Raw genomic sequence first — 17,245 nt, 5'->3', positions numbered from 1 at the left:
TTTTAATTAAATATAATAATTTTGTAAAAATAGATTTTAGACAAAATTTAAATTTAATAGCTCTGTTATTTAAGAACATTAAAAACTTTCATAAGTTTTAAATAATAATTTTTGGATATATATATATATATATTACCTATAATTTAAATATTTTCTTCTTATTAATCAGTTTGAAATCAATATAAAAGAGCATACTCCTTTTTTAGTTGTTACATTATTTATTTTCTTATTATTAATTATTGTTTTATTTTCATAAAAAATATTGTTAAGTTTTTAAAGAAATTTGAAAATCTAATGTTATCTATTTCCATTTGTAACGCCCGCGAACCAATTTGTGTATTTTTGGTGTGGGTGTCGATCGACACCCTTGGTGGCATCGATCGACACCATGTTTTCCGGTTTGGTCGGGTTTGATTTAATTGCCGAATTGGTTCGGTTTGGTTTGATTTAAAACCCTAATCGTGTGAAAAAGGGGAAAAAACGACCCTAGGTCGTATTATTTGTTTTTACTCGCCGCTGTTGAGAGAAAAAGAAAGGAGAGAGAGTTCTTAAGCTTTTGGGAGAAGTTTGGGAGATTACTTGCTGTTCTTGAGAGTTTTGGAGCTGGGAAAGAGTTAGAAGCTTGCTAGGAGTGAGGATTTCGTTCCTACTGTTCAGAATCTTCCTGGAAAGAGGTGAGTGCTTGACCATGGTTGATCTAAGCATGAGATCTCCCTTGTTTTGTGTGATTCTTTGTTATTTGTGGTGTTTGCTTGCTTGGGTACATTGTATTTGTGATTTCTAGTGAATTCCGAGATGATTAGACGTGTTTGGAGTCGAATCTGTGTTGATTGAGATCGGAGTTCGTCGCTGAGTTTCGCGCAGATCGTGACTGCAGAAGAGGCGTCGATCGATACCACTTTTGTGGAGCATCGATCGGCACCGTCTCGAGTAGCATCGATCGTCACCATTCCGGCATCGGTCGACACCAGTTCCTGTAGCATCGGTCGACACCGATTGAGCATCGGTCGACACTAGTGCCTGCCGAGTCTTATTTTCCTGGTTTGATATGTTGATTGTGTTGTTGTTGTTTGTTGACTTGGGAGTCTCATATGCTTGTGTGTATAACCCAGTAGATGGGAGGACGGCCTCACTAAGTATTTATGATAATACTTACGCATCTCAATTGTTGTTTGTGATGTGCAGGTAAAGGCAAAGTGTGATCGTGGAATCAAGGCGATGATGAAGGGGTGTTCTAGAGACTTGATTGATTGTGGTCTAGCTGTTGTTAGGTTGCTAGATTAGGTCAAAGGAACATTGTAGGATGTTAGTTGTTGGTTATCTCTTTATTTGATTGATGTTATTGGTTATTGGATTTGAATGTTGGAATTCTTTTGGTTTAATGGAATTTGTTTTATTTGATTATCCGCGGTTATTGATTGATGTTAGGATGTTAGTGGGTATGGGACCACTAGTAAATTAAGGTATTAAAAAAAAAACGGGAAGGGTTGTTTCACCATTTATGATAATTCTATATTTACTTTCTTTAATTAACCACGTCATTTATAATATCAAATTAGGTTTGACCAATTCAATTCCTTATATAATAAATTGTTGTTTCCAGAAATATATCTAAATATATTACCAAGTTAAATATGTTTATATATATATATATATAATTCTGAATTTAAGTGTCCGATTTTTATGGTAATAAATTTAATTTTCATAAATGTTAGGTAATTTTTATTATTAGACTGTGATCTATTTGGAAACCGATTTAGAACCCATCTTAATTGCACCTGATTTTTTAGGGTTATATCTTTTAATTTCGGTTCAGCTAATACCACTAATATCAATCTGTTTGACTCCTATTAAATATCAATCTGTTTGGATACATGATTTATATATATCCTTATTCTGTTTTCAGTGGCATTTCATGTAATAATCTCTTAACCTATGTCTAATTATTAAAAATGCTTCCCTTTTAATAGTATAGATTCTTTCAAATCCCACCTAAAAGCATGAGATTTGGATTTGTGTATTTTTAACTAAACAAATCCTCTCAAATCATCCAGAATCTCCAAAACTTATTAAAATCCAAATCCACAAATTGTTTTGAATAACAGTAGATTTTAAAGTAGATTTTTAAATCATCAGTTCAATAACAGTGGATTTCAGAAGACTTTTTAAAATCCATGATTGAATAACATATGATTTGTAACTTTTACACATTAAAATGTCAAGTTGAATACACCCCTTAGAGATTCTGGAGGATAATTTGTTTAGTTAAAAATACAGAAATCAAAATCTCATGATTTTAGGTGGGATTTGAAAGAATTTTACTATAAATCATATCAACTTCCCCCAAATCTATCAAAATTTTAAATTTCCTAAATCCCATACAATCCTCCAAAATCATGATTTCAATACACCCCTTAGTATTTATTGTAGGGTGTTATTCTTGAATAATCAGCATACATTTTTTTATATAAAATATTTTTCATGACATTGTTGTTTACTGTAGCAAATCACCCTATAATGAAAATACTAATTTGTATAGATATATAGTTCAATAACACTAGATTCTAGAATTTTTAAAGACAATCATGATTGAATAATACAAGATTTGTTATCTTAACACAAATTATTCCAAATGTTTGATTGCAGCAAGTAAATTTGTTTCATATTGATTAGCAAAAAATGACATTTTACTTAAACAGTAATATGTATAGACAATTCTACATAAAACATATTACCTATATATATCATGGATTAAACCTTTTTTTTGTTCTATAAGCAAATAATCATTTCAGTAAAATCAAAAGCATAAATCATGAGCAGCTTGAAGGCAACAAGATTTGTACTCGTGGCAATATTTGTGTTATCATGTGTGTTTATGAACATTATGAAGGTGGAAGCTCAAAAAAGAATTGGATATCCAGCAATAGGACGTGGTCGTGCACCAGGATGTAGTCCTAAATATCCTTCAACATGTCGACCAAAACAACCGGTAAATCAGTATAAGCGAGGATGTAACAAAAATACAAGATGTAAACGCATCGGTAATGGGAAAGGCCAAGCAGCTCTTCGGAACAATATATAATAAAAGATTATGCAAAATTATAGGAAATGTTGTAACTATATGATCCATAATGGATCCCCTATATAATAAAACGGAAGTACACGACATTTTTTTAAGTATATAATAGATATATTTATGATTTTTTAGTTATAAACTTGTGACATAGGTGTATCATAATATACGGGTTAGTCTGATTTCTGGTAAGTAATGATAGTATGAATTTCGTTAACTATAGTAACATATAAATCAATTATAGGTAACATTTTAAAGATAAGGAAATCTCTCAACCTAATTAAACAAAAATATGTGATTTTTCTTTCACTTTTATTTGTTTTTAGATTTAAATTATTTTAAATTTTTATCTAATATATTTAGTTAATAAAATTTATGATTTTTTCTGCATATGATGTAATTTAAATTTTTTAAACAGACATATATTGTTCAACTGATGAATAAAATAAATATACAAGAAAACTAGGTAAAGAATCAAAGTCATACTAATAAAAAGAGACTAAAATGATTCTGAATACGAATAAACAGAAAACTTGATTTATCAGACATTGAAATTAAAATATTTATGCATTTAATCATAGTATTCTTTATTTTAAAGAATTTTAATTTTTAATAACTTTAAAAATTCAAATGTATAACTTTTTAAAATTTTTAAAGATTATTAATATTTCAATTATTAAAGCATTTATTTTTTATAAAATGTTTAAGATATGAATAATATTTAAACTTTATAAGAAGTTCAAATTTTATAAGTATTTCAATTTCTAAAATAATAAAATTTATTCAAACATTTTAAATTTAATAATATATTTAGACTTTAATGAAGTTTTTTCTACAGTGTACAACAAATTAAAAAATCACATGACGGGTTATATTGCAGGACATGTTTGAGTTGATATAAATAGAAAATTAAAATGTTATTAATTCGGTGCTACACGGGTAAAATATCATCTCATTATTTTGTGAACTTTTTAAAAACTTTAAAGATTATTAATATTTCAATTATTAAACATTTAAATAACTGTTTAAGATATTAATAATATTTAAAATTTATAAGAAGTTCAAATATTATAAGTAGTTCATTTTCTAAAAAGATAAACTTTATAAACATTTTAAATTTTAATAATATATTTAGATTTTTATGAAGTTTTTTCTGTTGTGTATAATGAATTAAAATATCACATGACGGGTTATATGGCTGGACATGTTTACGTAGATATTAATAGAAACTTAAAATGTCATTAATTCGGTGCTATATAGATAAAATATCATCTCATTATTTTGTTAACAATATGAATATTAGATTAATAGACATATCTAATTAAATTGATTAATTACTACTGTAACAAAATAATTAATATGCAGTATAGTGTAGATTAAATCATATAATTAATAATCAAAATAAAATATATAATTTTAAACACCAAACAAATTAAATAAAATTAACAAACAGAAATTATTATTTTTTATTAAATAACTTAAACTGCAGTGTATCAAGGATCAAAATCTAAATTTACTAGAATAGATCTTACAAAATAGATGTTATTTTCATAAGTTATATTCAACATATGATTTCATGGCATAGTGTTTGAGCTAAAAAAAAATAAAAAAAAAATAAAACAATCATATATATAACATTTTAAATAAAAATTACAAAATAAATAAAAGAAATGTTAACCAGCACGGATTCAATTCTAGTGATTCTATGATTTTGTTAACATTAGCAAAAATGTCGCGGGGAGTTCCCGTGATTTATGAATACCAAAAATATATATGATTTTGTATTTCTTTAATTCACTTTGATCTCCTATGCGTATCCGAGCTAGAAAAATGGCTTCCAACACCATATAAATATATATAAATGAATTATAAACTATAAATTCGTCGCATTATATATGCATGTATAACGTGTGAACTTACAACATTTAGAACAATGTAAATTTGTGGAATCGTTATAATTTGTATTGTTTTCACAGACTTGTTGAACAAAAATGTTTAATCCATGATATATATATAGTGAACGGATTTTTGAAGGATTATCCATACATATTTAAGCTTACATAAATTAATTTATTTTTGTTAATGAATATGAGGTGAATTTTTCTTTTTTCTCAATTCTTAATTAGATATATATGTGTCATATATAAAATTATTGGCTGGTTTACTCAAAAAAATGCATGTGTCTTTATCTACATTTCTAAAATAGAAAAAAAAAGAGTTAAATTTGTGATATCTATAGTGAATAAATTTTATGATGGATCTATACAAATTAGTAGTAATTACTATAAGATAGATTTTGATAAACAATATATACAATTGAATTTGCTTTGTCTAGATCTAAATGTATTTATGTCATAAAATCATTGGGTGGTCTAGTAAAATGATTTCTTGTATATTTCATTTATTTATCTTCAGAATGACACGAGGTGATCAATCCTTGACATCTATATATTTTATACGGACTATACTTAAAGAAGTAATAGTGTTCATAATAACTCTGATTTTTATAATATTATATGACATGCACGAATCTAATTTGTCATAAAAATTACCGCTTGGCCTATTGTAAAAAACATCACAAGTCTTACCGTACAAGTGTTGGCATGTCTTGCTTTGATAAATCCAAAGCATAAAAAGGATTCTCCAGAAGATGCTTACGTAAACAAAAAGCCAAGAGACTTTTTAAAAGATATTAAACAAAAACATCATTCATTCTGTTGAACTATTCTTGTGCAACTCGATCGTTCTCTTCTGATAATCAAAGTACCAGACACAAGACAAAGAGGCAAGTGAATTTGTCGGAGGAGACATGGAAAATCTGATTGGACTTCTTAGAATCAGACTGAGAAGAGGGATTAATCTTGTTAGTCGTGACTCTAATACTAGCGACCCTTTCGTCGTCATAACCATGGGTTCTCAGGTATCTCTTATGTTCTCTGTTTTTTTTTGTTTTGGATGTAGAGATCGTGTTTTGATTCATCTAAGATAAGATCGATTAGCCCATTTATACTCTGTAGATTACAATTTCTAAAAATGGAACCTTAAGAAGATTTGGGAATGTACTCTGTTTGTGATGGTAATGGAGACTTTTTTTATGAATTCAACCAATTTGCTTCAGAAACTGAAGACTCGTGGTGTGGAAAATAGCTGCAACCCTGAGTGGAACGATGAATTGACGCTTGGAATCAATGATCCTAATCAACATGTGAATCTCGTGAGTTTAGTTCTTAATCTTCTTGAAATATATATATGCTTCTTTAGTTCATTTGTTGTTAGGATTCTTGATCTTAAAGGAGTCTTTTGTTTTTGTTTATTTGAGGTTTTGGTGAAGAGATTATGTTTCTGATTGTTTTCTGTTATGTTTCCTTGTAGGAAGTGTATGATAAGGATACGTTCACCTCGCATGACAAGATGGGAGATGCGGAGATAGACATCAAGCCTTTTTTTGAGGCTCAAGGAACTGATGTTCAAGACGTCTCTGATGGAACCGAGATCCGTAGAGTGAATCCGAGTGGAGACAACTGCTTGGCTGAAGAGAGCAGAATCATCATCAGTAATGGAAAGATTGTACAAGATATGATTCTCAAGCTGAGAAATGTAGAAAGCGGCGCGGTTGATATTCAAATCGAGTGGATTAATGTTCCTTGTTGAAGCGATCTTTGAAAGAGACATGTAAAGAGCAAGTTTCTTGAATTGTTTTTTTATTGTAATAAGGCAGTGGCGAGGATGTCAATATACTAATACCTAACTCAAAATGTTACAACTTTCATATGTGCTCACACATAAAGTAAGAGTCTATTTTTGCCTCAGACAAGAGGTGTTCTTTGAACTCTTTTGACATTGATCTAAATAACTAGGGTAAGCCGCACAACATATTATAAGAGAAAGCTCATAGCCCACACAACATGCATGTTGCAAAATTGCAACTTGAGTATTATAACTTTAAACATATATATGTGATAGTAATATGTTTAATACACACAACATATTATAAGAGAAGCTCATAGCCCACACAACATTCATGTTACAAAATTGCAACATATATATGTGATAGTAGTATATGTTTAATACACACAACATATTATAAGAGAAGCTCATAGCCCACACAATATCCATGTTGCAAAATCGCAACTTGATTATAACTTAAAACATATATGTGATAGTAACTCTGAATTGTTTATTTGAACAAGCAGAAGGAAATTCCTCGATCTACTCCGTGGACAAGAGGTGTTCATCGATCTCTTTGGACATTGCTTCGAAAAATGGAAGCAAAGTCTCAGGATGAGGCACCTTCTCGTCAATCCTCTCATACTCCATGTGCCACTTAACCACACTTCCAGGTCCTGCTTGCTTTGGTGTTACCTGTTGAGAGATTTCAGAATATTTACTTAGATAATATAGACAACAAGAGAAATCTATCGAATAAAAAAATATAAATATATGTATTACTTGGATTGTTAACAAGAAGGTCTTGTAGTCCTTCATCACATCTCCCTCTAAGACCCTGAATTTTATCAGATTCTTCTCTGGATCCACCGCTTCGATCCTATCCTTTGCTACTTTTGGCACTCCATCTACACCCAAAAGAGTGTTATGTGGATTAACCGTTAAGATGAAAATTTCTTCTTTGAAGAATTATATTTACGTATAAAAAGTTGACATTACCATGAATGTAGTTCCACGAGACTATACTGCCAACTTTGTCCCACTCTCCCTCGTGCAGCTCAACTCCCCCAATGAAGCCAGTGGCTTTGGAAACATGGTGCGGTCTTTTGACAAACATATGGTGGAACTGCTCCGCAGTAGATTTTATCTCAATATCTATCTCAAGCTCTCCAATCATCGATGCTGCCTTAGTCTCAGCCTCATTCTCTGGCTTAGTTGTCTCCGTCTCAGCCTCAGTCTCTGGCTTAGTCGTCACTGCCTTTATCTCAGCCTCAGTCTCAGGCTTAGTCTCTACCTTAACCTCGGCCTTCGTCTCTGGAATGGTCGCTGGCTCAGCCATTTTTTTCTCCTCGTGCTTTGCTTTTCTAGTTCACTTATAGATGGTGTTAAGAAGGTGAATGAATCCCTCTAGAATTGGTAGCTCATTTTATAGAGAGGAAGAGAAATGAGAGTGGTTATATTTTTATTTACAGAGTGATTAATTACTTCTTACTCCCCCCAAGAAATTTAAGTAGTTTCATCTCACCCTGATGTAGACACACTCTCCCATCGTATCACTAATGACATCTCAACCTAATAATAGAGTCCTCGTACGTTTCATTAATAACTCAACCAGCTCAAGATTCACGTGGACGGTGGACGTTAAGAAGTTACTCGCCTACTCTTTACAATTATCTCAAATTCTTTTTAATTAAAGGATTCAATCCGAGTTTCAGCTTGATATTTTCCAATTTTTTTTGTTCGTGTTTAGTTTCAAATTTTCGTAACCAATGTAAAACAAAATTTACTATACAAGTTGGTTCAGATTTGGTTCAGGATTCTTAGGAGTATCCCTATAATAAATAAAACTGTTTGAAACGAATGAAAACTATTTGGTTTCTCGATCGGATCAGTTTATTTTATCTGAATTGAATACTCTTAATTAAACTTATCAAACACACGTACGATCCATGCTGTTTTTCTTTATCAGCCTTAAGTTTTATGATTGCAGCCATTTGTTGTTAGCCCAACTAATCTTCCACGATGTGACCACTTTTCCTAAAATGTAATATGGTTCTACATATCAAATCAACAAGGACTATGTTTCACCTCAACAAATATGGACACTTTCACTTTCTGAAACTTGAATGATATCGACTACCTTATAACGATATTTATGATGATGCAATTGATATATAGAAAATGACATGCTTTATTTATTTCAATCTTTTTTTTTTTTTGAAAATTAGCATGCTTAATTGTTATTGCTGAGTTTCCACCCTTTGAACAACGACATGCTAGGCTTTAATTTTTTTGTAATACCTTCCTGAGAAATAGCAGTACCAATTCATTGCGATTTGAGACCTGAGTCTTAATATTTGCAAAAAGGTGGAATTTGGTTCCAAAAAGATCGAAATATACTCTCCGCCGATATTGATTTTTGTTGCATATATAAATGATCAATATGTTTAAATGATGTGTTATTTAATGTATTATTTATATGTTATCATGTCATAACATAACATCTCATATATAATAAAATGGAAGTACATAATTTTTTTTAGACTATATAATATGAGTTATAAGATTAATTATTTATTTATTTGATAGGTTATATGGATTGTAATAATTAATTAAATCTCGATTTCACATCCTCTTAAAAGAGATATTCCAAAAAAAAAAATCTCTACAGAATATTTAATTAGCCAAGGCAACAAAATCTCAAAAATTAATTACTCTTCCGCAGATTAAACGTGATTTTTGATTATACTAGCAACAAAATCTCAAAATGTTTTATTTACAACAACATTTAAAAACAATCACATAAATTACTTTATAAATAAAAGAAATTTCAGCATATATAGAACTAATATTTTCTTTCAGCATGGACCATGGTATAGGCGTATAGCTCATTCGAAAATGATAAAATTAATCCATAAGTTCTACAGCTATACTAATCTTTTAATATCGAAATCACTACTTATCAAAAAAAAAATCACTACTTATCAGTTATATACAAAGACCCCAAGAAGAAAAACACCAAGAAGATATTGACGATGTTTTAATTTTTCTAATTAATAAATAATGTGATGTTTCACTTAGTCACGTAACGTTTATTTTTAAAAAATACACGTAACGTTTTGTGTATCGCTTGTGGTTTATTCAGTATATAACTCATATTAAATTCATAATTTTGGTAGTATATATGTCACATACATATCCATCATCCCTATATTCTATTAGATCCATCCAGCACTGCTTTAAGGTATATTTTATACATATGTAACTAAAGGAGAAGTACTGAGAAGAAAGGTACAACTTATGAAAGAAGAAAGGTACAACTTATGAAAGAAGAAAGATAAACTTCGAATATAAGTTTTTGGCTCGAAGAAGGTGTTGTGTCTTCTCTTCCTCTGTACCCTAGAGATAGACAACAAGACACGCACACAAAAAGCCTCTACTCCTCGGATAAGAGATGCTCGTCGATCTCTTTGGACATTGATTCGAAGAACGGGAGCATATTCTCCGGGTGAGCAACGTTCTCGTTAATCTTCTCGTATTTCACGTGCCAGTTAACCACACTTCCAGGCCCTCCTTGCTTCGGAGTCACCTGGATCGTGAGATTGAAACTCTTGAACTCATTCATTAGATCACCTTCTATCACTCTGAACGTGATCAAATTCTTCTCCGGCTCCACTGCCTCGATCTTATCCTTGGCCATCTTTGGCTGTCCATCTAAGCAGAAACATATGTTTACCAATTTTTTTTTTTTAACTACTATTTCAATTTAAGTGTCGCCTCTTAAGAAATTTCAATAGTTAAAAAATTGTTTCAAAAAAAAAAAAAAAATTGTATTCTGAAAGATAAATTTATTGAAGATTTCTATATTTTAAATATAAAACGACATTTTTTTGTGTATTAATCACATTAGGTTTACCAATAACGTAGTTCCAAGTGACGATAGTGCCAACTTTACCCCACTCTCCCTCATGAAGATCACATCCTTGGATATTGTTAGGCGTGGCTTTCGACATATGGTGTGGCCTTCCGGCGAGCATATGGTGGAACTTCCCCGCTGGAGCTCTAATCTCAACGTCCAACACAAGCTCCCCGAACAGAGAGATCTCTGGCGGTCCCTTCACGGCTTCCATTATTTCTTTTGGTCTATAGAATTGCAATTATAGTGAGTGACTCCCTTAGAAGATAGTAGACCCCTTTTATGGACAAAGGTGATCATGACTCATGAACAACTGCTGAAACAAGACAAATGAGAAGATTTGACTTTTCACAGTAGATTAAATTGTCACTTGAGTGAATAAGTTTTCTATTATCCCACCTATCCTCCTATGACATCAACATTCATGACTCACAAACCTTTTTATTCATGCCGAAAAAAGTATATATTGGTATATATTATTAGAGTAATTAGGAGAAATGACCATTATAAAACAATATTTAACTTAATGACAGCGTAATATGTATTGTGAAGGTCTTGCATATAATTAACTAAATAATGACGAAAATACTATAGATATATTACACACAATCTCTACCATCTATATTTGATGTGCTTTCCGAAATGTTTTTTGGCACGCAGTATGTTTAAGTTAACAGAAAAAAAATAGTGCTAGTTATCTGGTGGCACATTAGGTTTGAATATCCAACTACTACCACCATGATAAATTTATCGAATGATTAAATGGAAGTAGTTGATGGATCTTATTCACTAAATTAACAACAGTCATCAGCAAATATTTAATTTATCTATATAGAATTAATTAGTCTAATGAATCGGTCGTTCATATGTCACATATGATATTAGACATTTATACATACCTATATTATATAACAATCGTTTACTCATGAGAGAAAAATTCAGCTAGATTAGGATGGATATGATGAGCATATATAGGTCTATGACCAAATATTTAAAATAGACCCTTCAATATATCTTAGTTTCCTAATCCTACCCTTAGTTACAATTCTTACGAAACCTAGGATAAAGAACGACTCTATAGACTCATGGAAGATTTAGAGAAAACAAGTAAGTGATTTAATCACTTACCAGTGCTGTACGTTTGTTTCTCCATCGAAAAGTTTAGAGAAAATAAGTTAGTTTTTCGAGTTGGAAAAATATCAACGCCTTTGATAATAAGTGGCTATAAAATTGACCCTAGATTAATTGTTAACTATTCGTCAAATTTAATTTGCAAGCATTACTGTTAAACATGAGAGTTGGAAAGTCGTGGAATATTTATAAAATTATAATGGTCCCCTAGGCAATAAAAGGAATTAAGGCCTTCTAGTTGATTACAACTATAAGATTCTTGTAGTCTATAGTCGTGCGAATCGATTCAATAATATGTTTACACAATGAGCAGATTCACCGGGTGAGCTACCTTCTCGTCAATCTTTTCATCCTAAAGTGAGATGGATATTACCGAACTTTTTAGATATTGTACTTGAAAAAAGTTTGACGCTTTTTTTTTTCTTAAAACATAACATGCATATAGGTGAAACTTATAGCAACAGTGGTTATAGTTTGCAACTCATTACAACTTCAAACGTACATAACACAAACTCTGCAAAACTTGCAGACTAAATCTCTTCATAGAGAGAGCACATTATTGAGACAATACACCCACAAACATAGATAGATAGATGGATATCTGGCAAGTTCTCTAGACTTGGGACAAAAGCATTTTGTCAATGTCTTTGGCTCCCTTGACAAACAGTGTGAGCAGATCCTCCGGATGAGCCACCTTCTCGTCAATCCTCTCATAGCCTAAGTGACACTTAACCACACTTCCATATCCTCTTATATTTGGGGTTGCCTGGACAGTGATCAACAATCTCTTGAATCCTTTAATCATATCTCCATCTATTACCCTGAGCACTAACAGATTCTTCTCTTGATCCACTGCCTCGATCCTCTCCTTCGCCACCTTTGGCTGCCCATCTGCACCGAAAACGAAGGGTTAACCAATCAAATATTGTGCATATGTTGTTTCAGAATTTTATTTGTATATATAAATAAAATTTTGTCTTTTTTCTCTAATTTTTTTGCCAATAAGCTTTTGTCTTTACCAATAGCATAGTTCCAGAAAATGATACTGCCAACTTTGCCAAACTCTCCCTCACGCACAGCACATCCCTGGATGTTGTCAGGAGTTGCTTTTGCAAGATCTTGTGGTGTTCCAGCGAGCATTTGGTGGAACTTCTTTGCCGAAGCTTTGATCTCAACATCTACCTCAAGCTCCCCTTCGAGAGAAGACTGACGCGTAGCTTGTGCCATTTTTTTATATACGAATGTGTTGCTTCTCTAGGTTTTAATGAGTGAGCCTTTGGAAATTCATAGCCACTTTTATATAAAAAAGGATGAGCAATTTGTGACTAGGCAAGAATATATACTGCAGTATTATTTACATAAAGTATTTTGTGGTGACCCATTTTTGTTCCCTGAGTTTAATTTTAATTGTTTCAAAATATGCCAATGTTCTTTTGGAAAATGTTGAACTATATATATATATACCTAATTGTTTTTCCTTTTCTTGTATTACGTTCGTTCGTTTGGTTTTTGATGCATGTTTATGCGATATTGTTATATTTACGCTCAGTCAGCACCTAGTGATTTTTTCCAACATATATTTTATGCTTACATGTTATATTATTATATTTATTCAAATCTTTTGATGCATGTTTATGCTTACATTTTGTTCTGGTCAAAATTCTAGTAACAAAATTGTAATATCAATCGTTTAATTTTAATATGGGAGTATTGTAAAAAAAAAAAGTTAGAGTATTGTAATTAGTAAACACACACAATTATGTCTAGATTTTTAAAAAGAATTAGCACATGGTACGTCGTTTCCGTCGGGTTTGATGGTTCACCTGGTAATTAAGACTGCAGTCAATCTGCCCACACCATTAGTTTAAACACTAGCTATTAATAAAATTCAAGTTGCAGGAGTCATTCTAACAAGACAGAGTTGCGGAATGTTGGAATATATATATGGTCCCTTACGGATGAGAAAGAATAAGACCAAGTAGCTAATAACACCTATAGTTTTTAGCATTCTATAATGATATTAACAATTATAGCCAAAAAAAAACTATAGAATTCATGTAGGTCGTTGTGGGAATCGATTCAATGATGTGTGATGTGTCTCCACCATGGCGTGTTTCAAGATTGTTATAGGCTGCTATTAATTTCATCTACCAAAGACAAGAATATATACACCCGTTTATAGAATCGACATTATAAATCAGACAAATGAAACGTTTTCTCTTCAGGCCGTGCATGTAGAATCTGAAAGTTAAAAAACTTCTCCTATCCTATTCCCATATCACACCAATACTATTTATCGATATTGGGAACAACACATGTGGTGTATGTGTATCTAATAACTCTGTATGAATACTTCCAATTAATAATATAAGTGGAAGCAGTATATATAACATGATAAAAAACTTACGATGAAAGTTTTGCATGTTAAATATACTAATAGAAAGTATGTAAATATTATGGCGAAAGTGATTACATTTCAGAACAAGGAAATCCAAAAGCCTATGGTCCTGAACGAAGACCTCACATGCGCGGAACAAAAAGACGAGAGGAATAATGTCAATTTTCTCTTTTGGGAAATTCGATGGAACTCATGGAACTTAGTTTTAGCTTGAGGAATATAAACGTTTACATAATTGATTCATCACCATACACATAGCTAGATGTAGATGTAATATTATAGAAAGAATAAACTATATACAAAATTATCCAAATATATATAGTCATGTATTTGAAAAATTCTATCATATTATCCAATAAATATATAGTTGTGTATTCTGCTACGAATGCAATGTATCTAGTAGGAGGAGGAACGTCGTCGTTTATTTTCTCGTATTCCCATGTCTACTTGAAAAAAACAAGAACTAGGAAAAGAAAAAAAAAACAAACCTTTTTTCAAGAATCGAAACATATTGACTGGAAAAAATTGACAGTGTAGTGTTGAACTTTAGTAAATATCCTTTGTAACAAATTATTTGAGATGGATAAATAACGTACCGAACTTTAGTTATTTTACTTATAAAAAGTCTGACGCTTTTTTTCTTAATTTTCTTAAAACATAACATGCATATAGGTGAAACTTATAGCCCCACATAGTACAGTTTGGAAGTAATTACAACTTCAAACGTATACATAACACAAACTCTGCAATACTTGCAGACTAGATCTCTTCATAGAGAGAGCACATTATTGAGACATCTTAAAATACACCCACAAACATAGATAGATAGATAGATGTATGAATATCTGAAAAGTTCTCTAGACTTAGGACAAAAGCAATTTGTCCATGTCTTTGGATGCCTTGGCAATCAACGCGAGCAGTTTCTCCGGGTGAGCAACCTTCTCATCATTCCTCTCATATTTGAAGTGACACGTAACCACACTTCCAGATCCTCTTAGCTTTGGGGTTGCCTGGAGAGTAATCAAGAAGCTCTTGAACTCTTTCATCATATCTCCATCTATGACCCTGAACACTAACAGATTCTTCTCCTGATCCACTGCCTCGAGCCTTTCCTTCGCCACCTTTGGCTGCCCATCTGCACCCAAAGGAAGGATTAACCAGCCAAATCGTTTATGTTGTTTCAGAACTATGTCTATATATATTTAAATAAAATTTTGTGTTTACCAATAACATAGTTCCAGAAAATGACACTGCCAACTTTGCCAAACTCTCCCTCACGCAAAGTACATCCCTGGATGTTTTCAGGACTGGATTTTGCAAGATCATGTGGTTTTCCAGCGAGCAATTGGTGGTACTTCTTTGCCGAAGCTTTGATCTCCACATCTACCTCAAGCTCCCCTTCCAGAGAAGACTGACGTGTAGCTTGTGCCATTTGTATTTATAATTATACGTCGGTGTTGCTTCTCTAGGATTTAATAAGAGTGAGTGAGTCTATTTGGTACCCGCTTTTATAGAGGAAAGGATGAGCAATTTGTAACTAGCTAGGCAAGAATATTGGAGTATTATGACTTAAAGTTATTAAAAAAAAAACATAATTTTTTCTTATGTTCTTTTAACCTATTTTTTATTCCCTGAGTTTTAATTGTTTCATGATAAATACCAATGTCAAATATATATATTTGAAAAATGTTAGATACTTTAGTGGGTTTTTTAAATATAATTGAAAAATCATAGTAAAATGCCAACAGAAAAAAAAATTTGGTTGTACAATTTAAATTTTGTATATTAATAAGATGAAAAATATTAATAGTTTAATTTAAACAGTAGGAAGTAATAATGTAACTAGTAAACATGTACACAAACACAATTATGTTTACATTTACGTCGTTTTCGGTCGGGTTTGATGGTTCACTTTAGTAATTAAGACTGGTTTGTCGACTTTCTATTGGCATATTATGTCAATCTGCCCACACATTCAAAAACTATAACTAAAATTAAGTTGCACGAGTCATTCTAAAACAACAGAGTTGCGAAATGTTGGAATATATATGCATGGTCCCTTACGGATGGGAAGGAATCAGACTAACTAGCTGAGATTATAGAATTCATGTAGTTAGTTACGGGAATCGATTCAATGATATGTATCTCCACCAAAATGGCGTGTTTCAAAAATGTTATAGGCTGTTACTATTGACCACTCCATTTACCTGATTACTCGAATAATTACCCAACACATTTTCATCATAAAGTAGTATATACATGATCGAATCTACAAAAACCAATAGTAAACTAAAGATTTGCGAGAGTCGTAAAAAGGTAAAGTGAACAAAATATAGTTTGTTTGGTTTCAGGTTTATAAATAAAAATGCAAAAAAAATAAACGATTAACTTTATAAGATTAAAACATTGAGTCATAAGGTATTTCAGAGATCAATGACTAATGAGAAAATGAAATAAAGAATTCAATAGCTATGAACCGTTCTAAAACATGAACATGAAATTAGACTAACCCTCTTTCAAGGCATTAATCACTAAACTTGACTATTAGTTTGCTAAACTTTCATTTGCAACCTTTTAGCCAAATTCGCATTACCAAACAAATTCATTAAGTTCAAAATGCGTTCTAACATCAATTTTTGTAGGGTAGACATACATTGTTTAATTCACATTTGTTCAGACATTCTATCAAACACTTTTGATGCGTAGAAAAACCTAGAATCTTGAACAAGGTGATCGGTCCTATTCTAGCATTAAAAACATGTGGATCAAAGAACCTAAGAATTAATTAATAACTCCAAACAACAATCATAATATCAATTCATTGAATCTCTTAATTAGAACCCTAACCCCAATAATGAGACTACTCACGTATATTGAATTAAACAACACAAAGAGATGAATAAGACATAATAGATTAATGAAATAAGAAAAGTTTTAGAAATCTTTATTGGGATGGGAACAACATATGGTGTATTTCATTAATATATAAAATTTCCACGTAACTTTTTTATCATTTTATATATAATGCAAAAAATTTCACGTAACTTTTTTTGTCATTAAT

The 17,245-nt window shown here is 31.4% G+C and overlaps 6 protein-coding genes across 6 annotated transcripts; 2 read left to right on the top strand and 4 right to left on the bottom strand.

Annotated features, from left to right (window-relative positions):
* Nucleotides 1–2,265: 2,265 nt before the first annotated feature.
* On the top strand, nt 2,266–3,168 carry LOC104759373 (protein RALF-like 2). The gene has a single exon (XM_087493843.1). It carries the CDS (start codon nt 2,813–2,815, stop codon nt 3,080–3,082), a length of 270 nt encoding a protein of 89 aa, XP_087349969.1. The 5' UTR covers nt 2,266–2,812; the 3' UTR covers nt 3,083–3,168.
* A 2,565-nt stretch (nt 3,169–5,733) lies between these two features.
* LOC104756678 (protein C2-DOMAIN ABA-RELATED 8) lies at nt 5,734–6,902 on the top strand. The gene is made up of 3 exons (XM_010479301.2): nt 5,734–5,993; nt 6,192–6,287; nt 6,446–6,902. The coding sequence occupies exons 1-3, from the start codon at nt 5,883–5,885 to the stop codon at nt 6,722–6,724; spliced, it is 486 nt and encodes a 161-aa protein (XP_010477603.2). The 5' UTR covers nt 5,734–5,882; the 3' UTR covers nt 6,725–6,902.
* A 63-nt stretch (nt 6,903–6,965) lies between these two features.
* On the bottom strand, nt 6,966–8,308 carry LOC104756676 (MLP-like protein 31). The gene is made up of 3 exons (XM_087495301.1): nt 7,739–8,308; nt 7,523–7,647; nt 6,966–7,435 (listed from the first exon to the last, which is right to left on the bottom strand). The coding sequence occupies exons 1-3, from the start codon at nt 8,076–8,078 to the stop codon at nt 7,283–7,285; spliced, it is 618 nt and encodes a 205-aa protein (XP_087351427.1). The 5' UTR covers nt 8,079–8,308; the 3' UTR covers nt 6,966–7,282.
* A 1,666-nt stretch (nt 8,309–9,974) lies between these two features.
* Nucleotides 9,975–11,363, bottom strand: LOC147923474 (MLP-like protein 31). The gene is made up of 3 exons (XM_087495302.1): nt 11,272–11,363; nt 10,656–10,971; nt 9,975–10,453 (listed from the first exon to the last, which is right to left on the bottom strand). The coding sequence occupies exons 2-3, from the start codon at nt 10,867–10,869 to the stop codon at nt 10,176–10,178; spliced, it is 492 nt and encodes a 163-aa protein (XP_087351428.1). The 5' UTR covers nt 10,870–10,971; nt 11,272–11,363; the 3' UTR covers nt 9,975–10,175.
* Nucleotides 11,364–12,053: 690 nt separating this feature from the next.
* On the bottom strand, nt 12,054–13,213 carry LOC104756675 (MLP-like protein 31). The gene is made up of 2 exons (XM_010479298.3): nt 12,806–13,213; nt 12,054–12,677 (listed from the first exon to the last, which is right to left on the bottom strand). The coding sequence occupies exons 1-2, from the start codon at nt 13,011–13,013 to the stop codon at nt 12,400–12,402; spliced, it is 486 nt and encodes a 161-aa protein (XP_010477600.2). The 5' UTR covers nt 13,014–13,213; the 3' UTR covers nt 12,054–12,399.
* A 1,580-nt stretch (nt 13,214–14,793) lies between these two features.
* On the bottom strand, nt 14,794–15,665 carry LOC104756674 (MLP-like protein 31). The gene is made up of 2 exons (XM_010479297.2): nt 15,409–15,665; nt 14,794–15,319 (listed from the first exon to the last, which is right to left on the bottom strand). Exons 1-2 carry the CDS (start codon nt 15,614–15,616, stop codon nt 15,048–15,050), a joined length of 480 nt encoding a protein of 159 aa, XP_010477599.1. The 5' UTR covers nt 15,617–15,665; the 3' UTR covers nt 14,794–15,047.
* Between the last annotated feature and the right edge of the window lie 1,580 nt (nt 15,666–17,245).

The sequence above is a fragment of the Camelina sativa genome, chromosome 17 (assembly GCF_030686135.1).
Source record: "Camelina sativa cultivar CO46 ecotype springtype chromosome 17, ASM3068613v1".
Classification (NCBI taxonomy): Eukaryota; Viridiplantae; Streptophyta; class Magnoliopsida; order Brassicales; family Brassicaceae; genus Camelina; species Camelina sativa.
The sequence above is the reverse complement of the archived record's forward strand: the minus strand, read 5'-3'. Positions and strand labels throughout refer to the sequence as shown.

What these genes read in the sequence shown, in the direction of transcription:
- LOC104759373 (XM_087493843.1), top strand. Translation starts at nt 2,813, where the DNA reads ATGAGCAGCTTGAAGGCAACAAGATTTGTACTCGTGGCAATATTTGTG.
- LOC104756678 (XM_010479301.2), top strand. Translation starts at nt 5,883, where the DNA reads ATGGAAAATCTGATTGGACTTCTTAGAATCAGACTGAGAAGAGGGATT. An exon ending in TCATAACCATGGGTTCTCAG is followed by an intron (nt 5,994 to 6,191) that starts GTATCTCTTATG and finishes AATTTGCTTCAG; the next exon opens with AAACTGAAGACTCGTGGTGT. An exon ending in CTAATCAACATGTGAATCTC is followed by an intron (nt 6,288 to 6,445) that starts GTGAGTTTAGTT and finishes GTTTCCTTGTAG; the next exon opens with GAAGTGTATGATAAGGATAC.
- LOC104756676 (XM_087495301.1), bottom strand. Translation starts at nt 8,078, where the DNA reads ATGGCTGAGCCAGCGACCATTCCAGAGACGAAGGCCGAGGTTAAGGTA. An exon ending in CTCGTGGAACTACATTCATG is followed by an intron (nt 7,648 to 7,738) that starts GTAATGTCAACT and finishes TTTTGGGTGTAG; the next exon opens with ATGGAGTGCCAAAAGTAGCA. An exon ending in CCTTCTTGTTAACAATCCAA is followed by an intron (nt 7,436 to 7,522) that starts GTAATACATATA and finishes ATCTCTCAACAG; the next exon opens with GTAACACCAAAGCAAGCAGG.
- LOC147923474 (XM_087495302.1), bottom strand. Translation starts at nt 10,869, where the DNA reads ATGGAAGCCGTGAAGGGACCGCCAGAGATCTCTCTGTTCGGGGAGCTT. An exon ending in CACTTGGAACTACGTTATTG is followed by an intron (nt 10,454 to 10,655) that starts GTAAACCTAATG and finishes GTTTCTGCTTAG; the next exon opens with ATGGACAGCCAAAGATGGCC.
- LOC104756675 (XM_010479298.3), bottom strand. Translation starts at nt 13,013, where the DNA reads ATGGCACAAGCTACGCGTCAGTCTTCTCTCGAAGGGGAGCTTGAGGTA. An exon ending in TTTCTGGAACTATGCTATTG is followed by an intron (nt 12,678 to 12,805) that starts GTAAAGACAAAA and finishes TTTTCGGTGCAG; the next exon opens with ATGGGCAGCCAAAGGTGGCG.
- LOC104756674 (XM_010479297.2), bottom strand. Translation starts at nt 15,616, where the DNA reads ATGGCACAAGCTACACGTCAGTCTTCTCTGGAAGGGGAGCTTGAGGTA. An exon ending in TTTCTGGAACTATGTTATTG is followed by an intron (nt 15,320 to 15,408) that starts GTAAACACAAAA and finishes CTTTGGGTGCAG; the next exon opens with ATGGGCAGCCAAAGGTGGCG.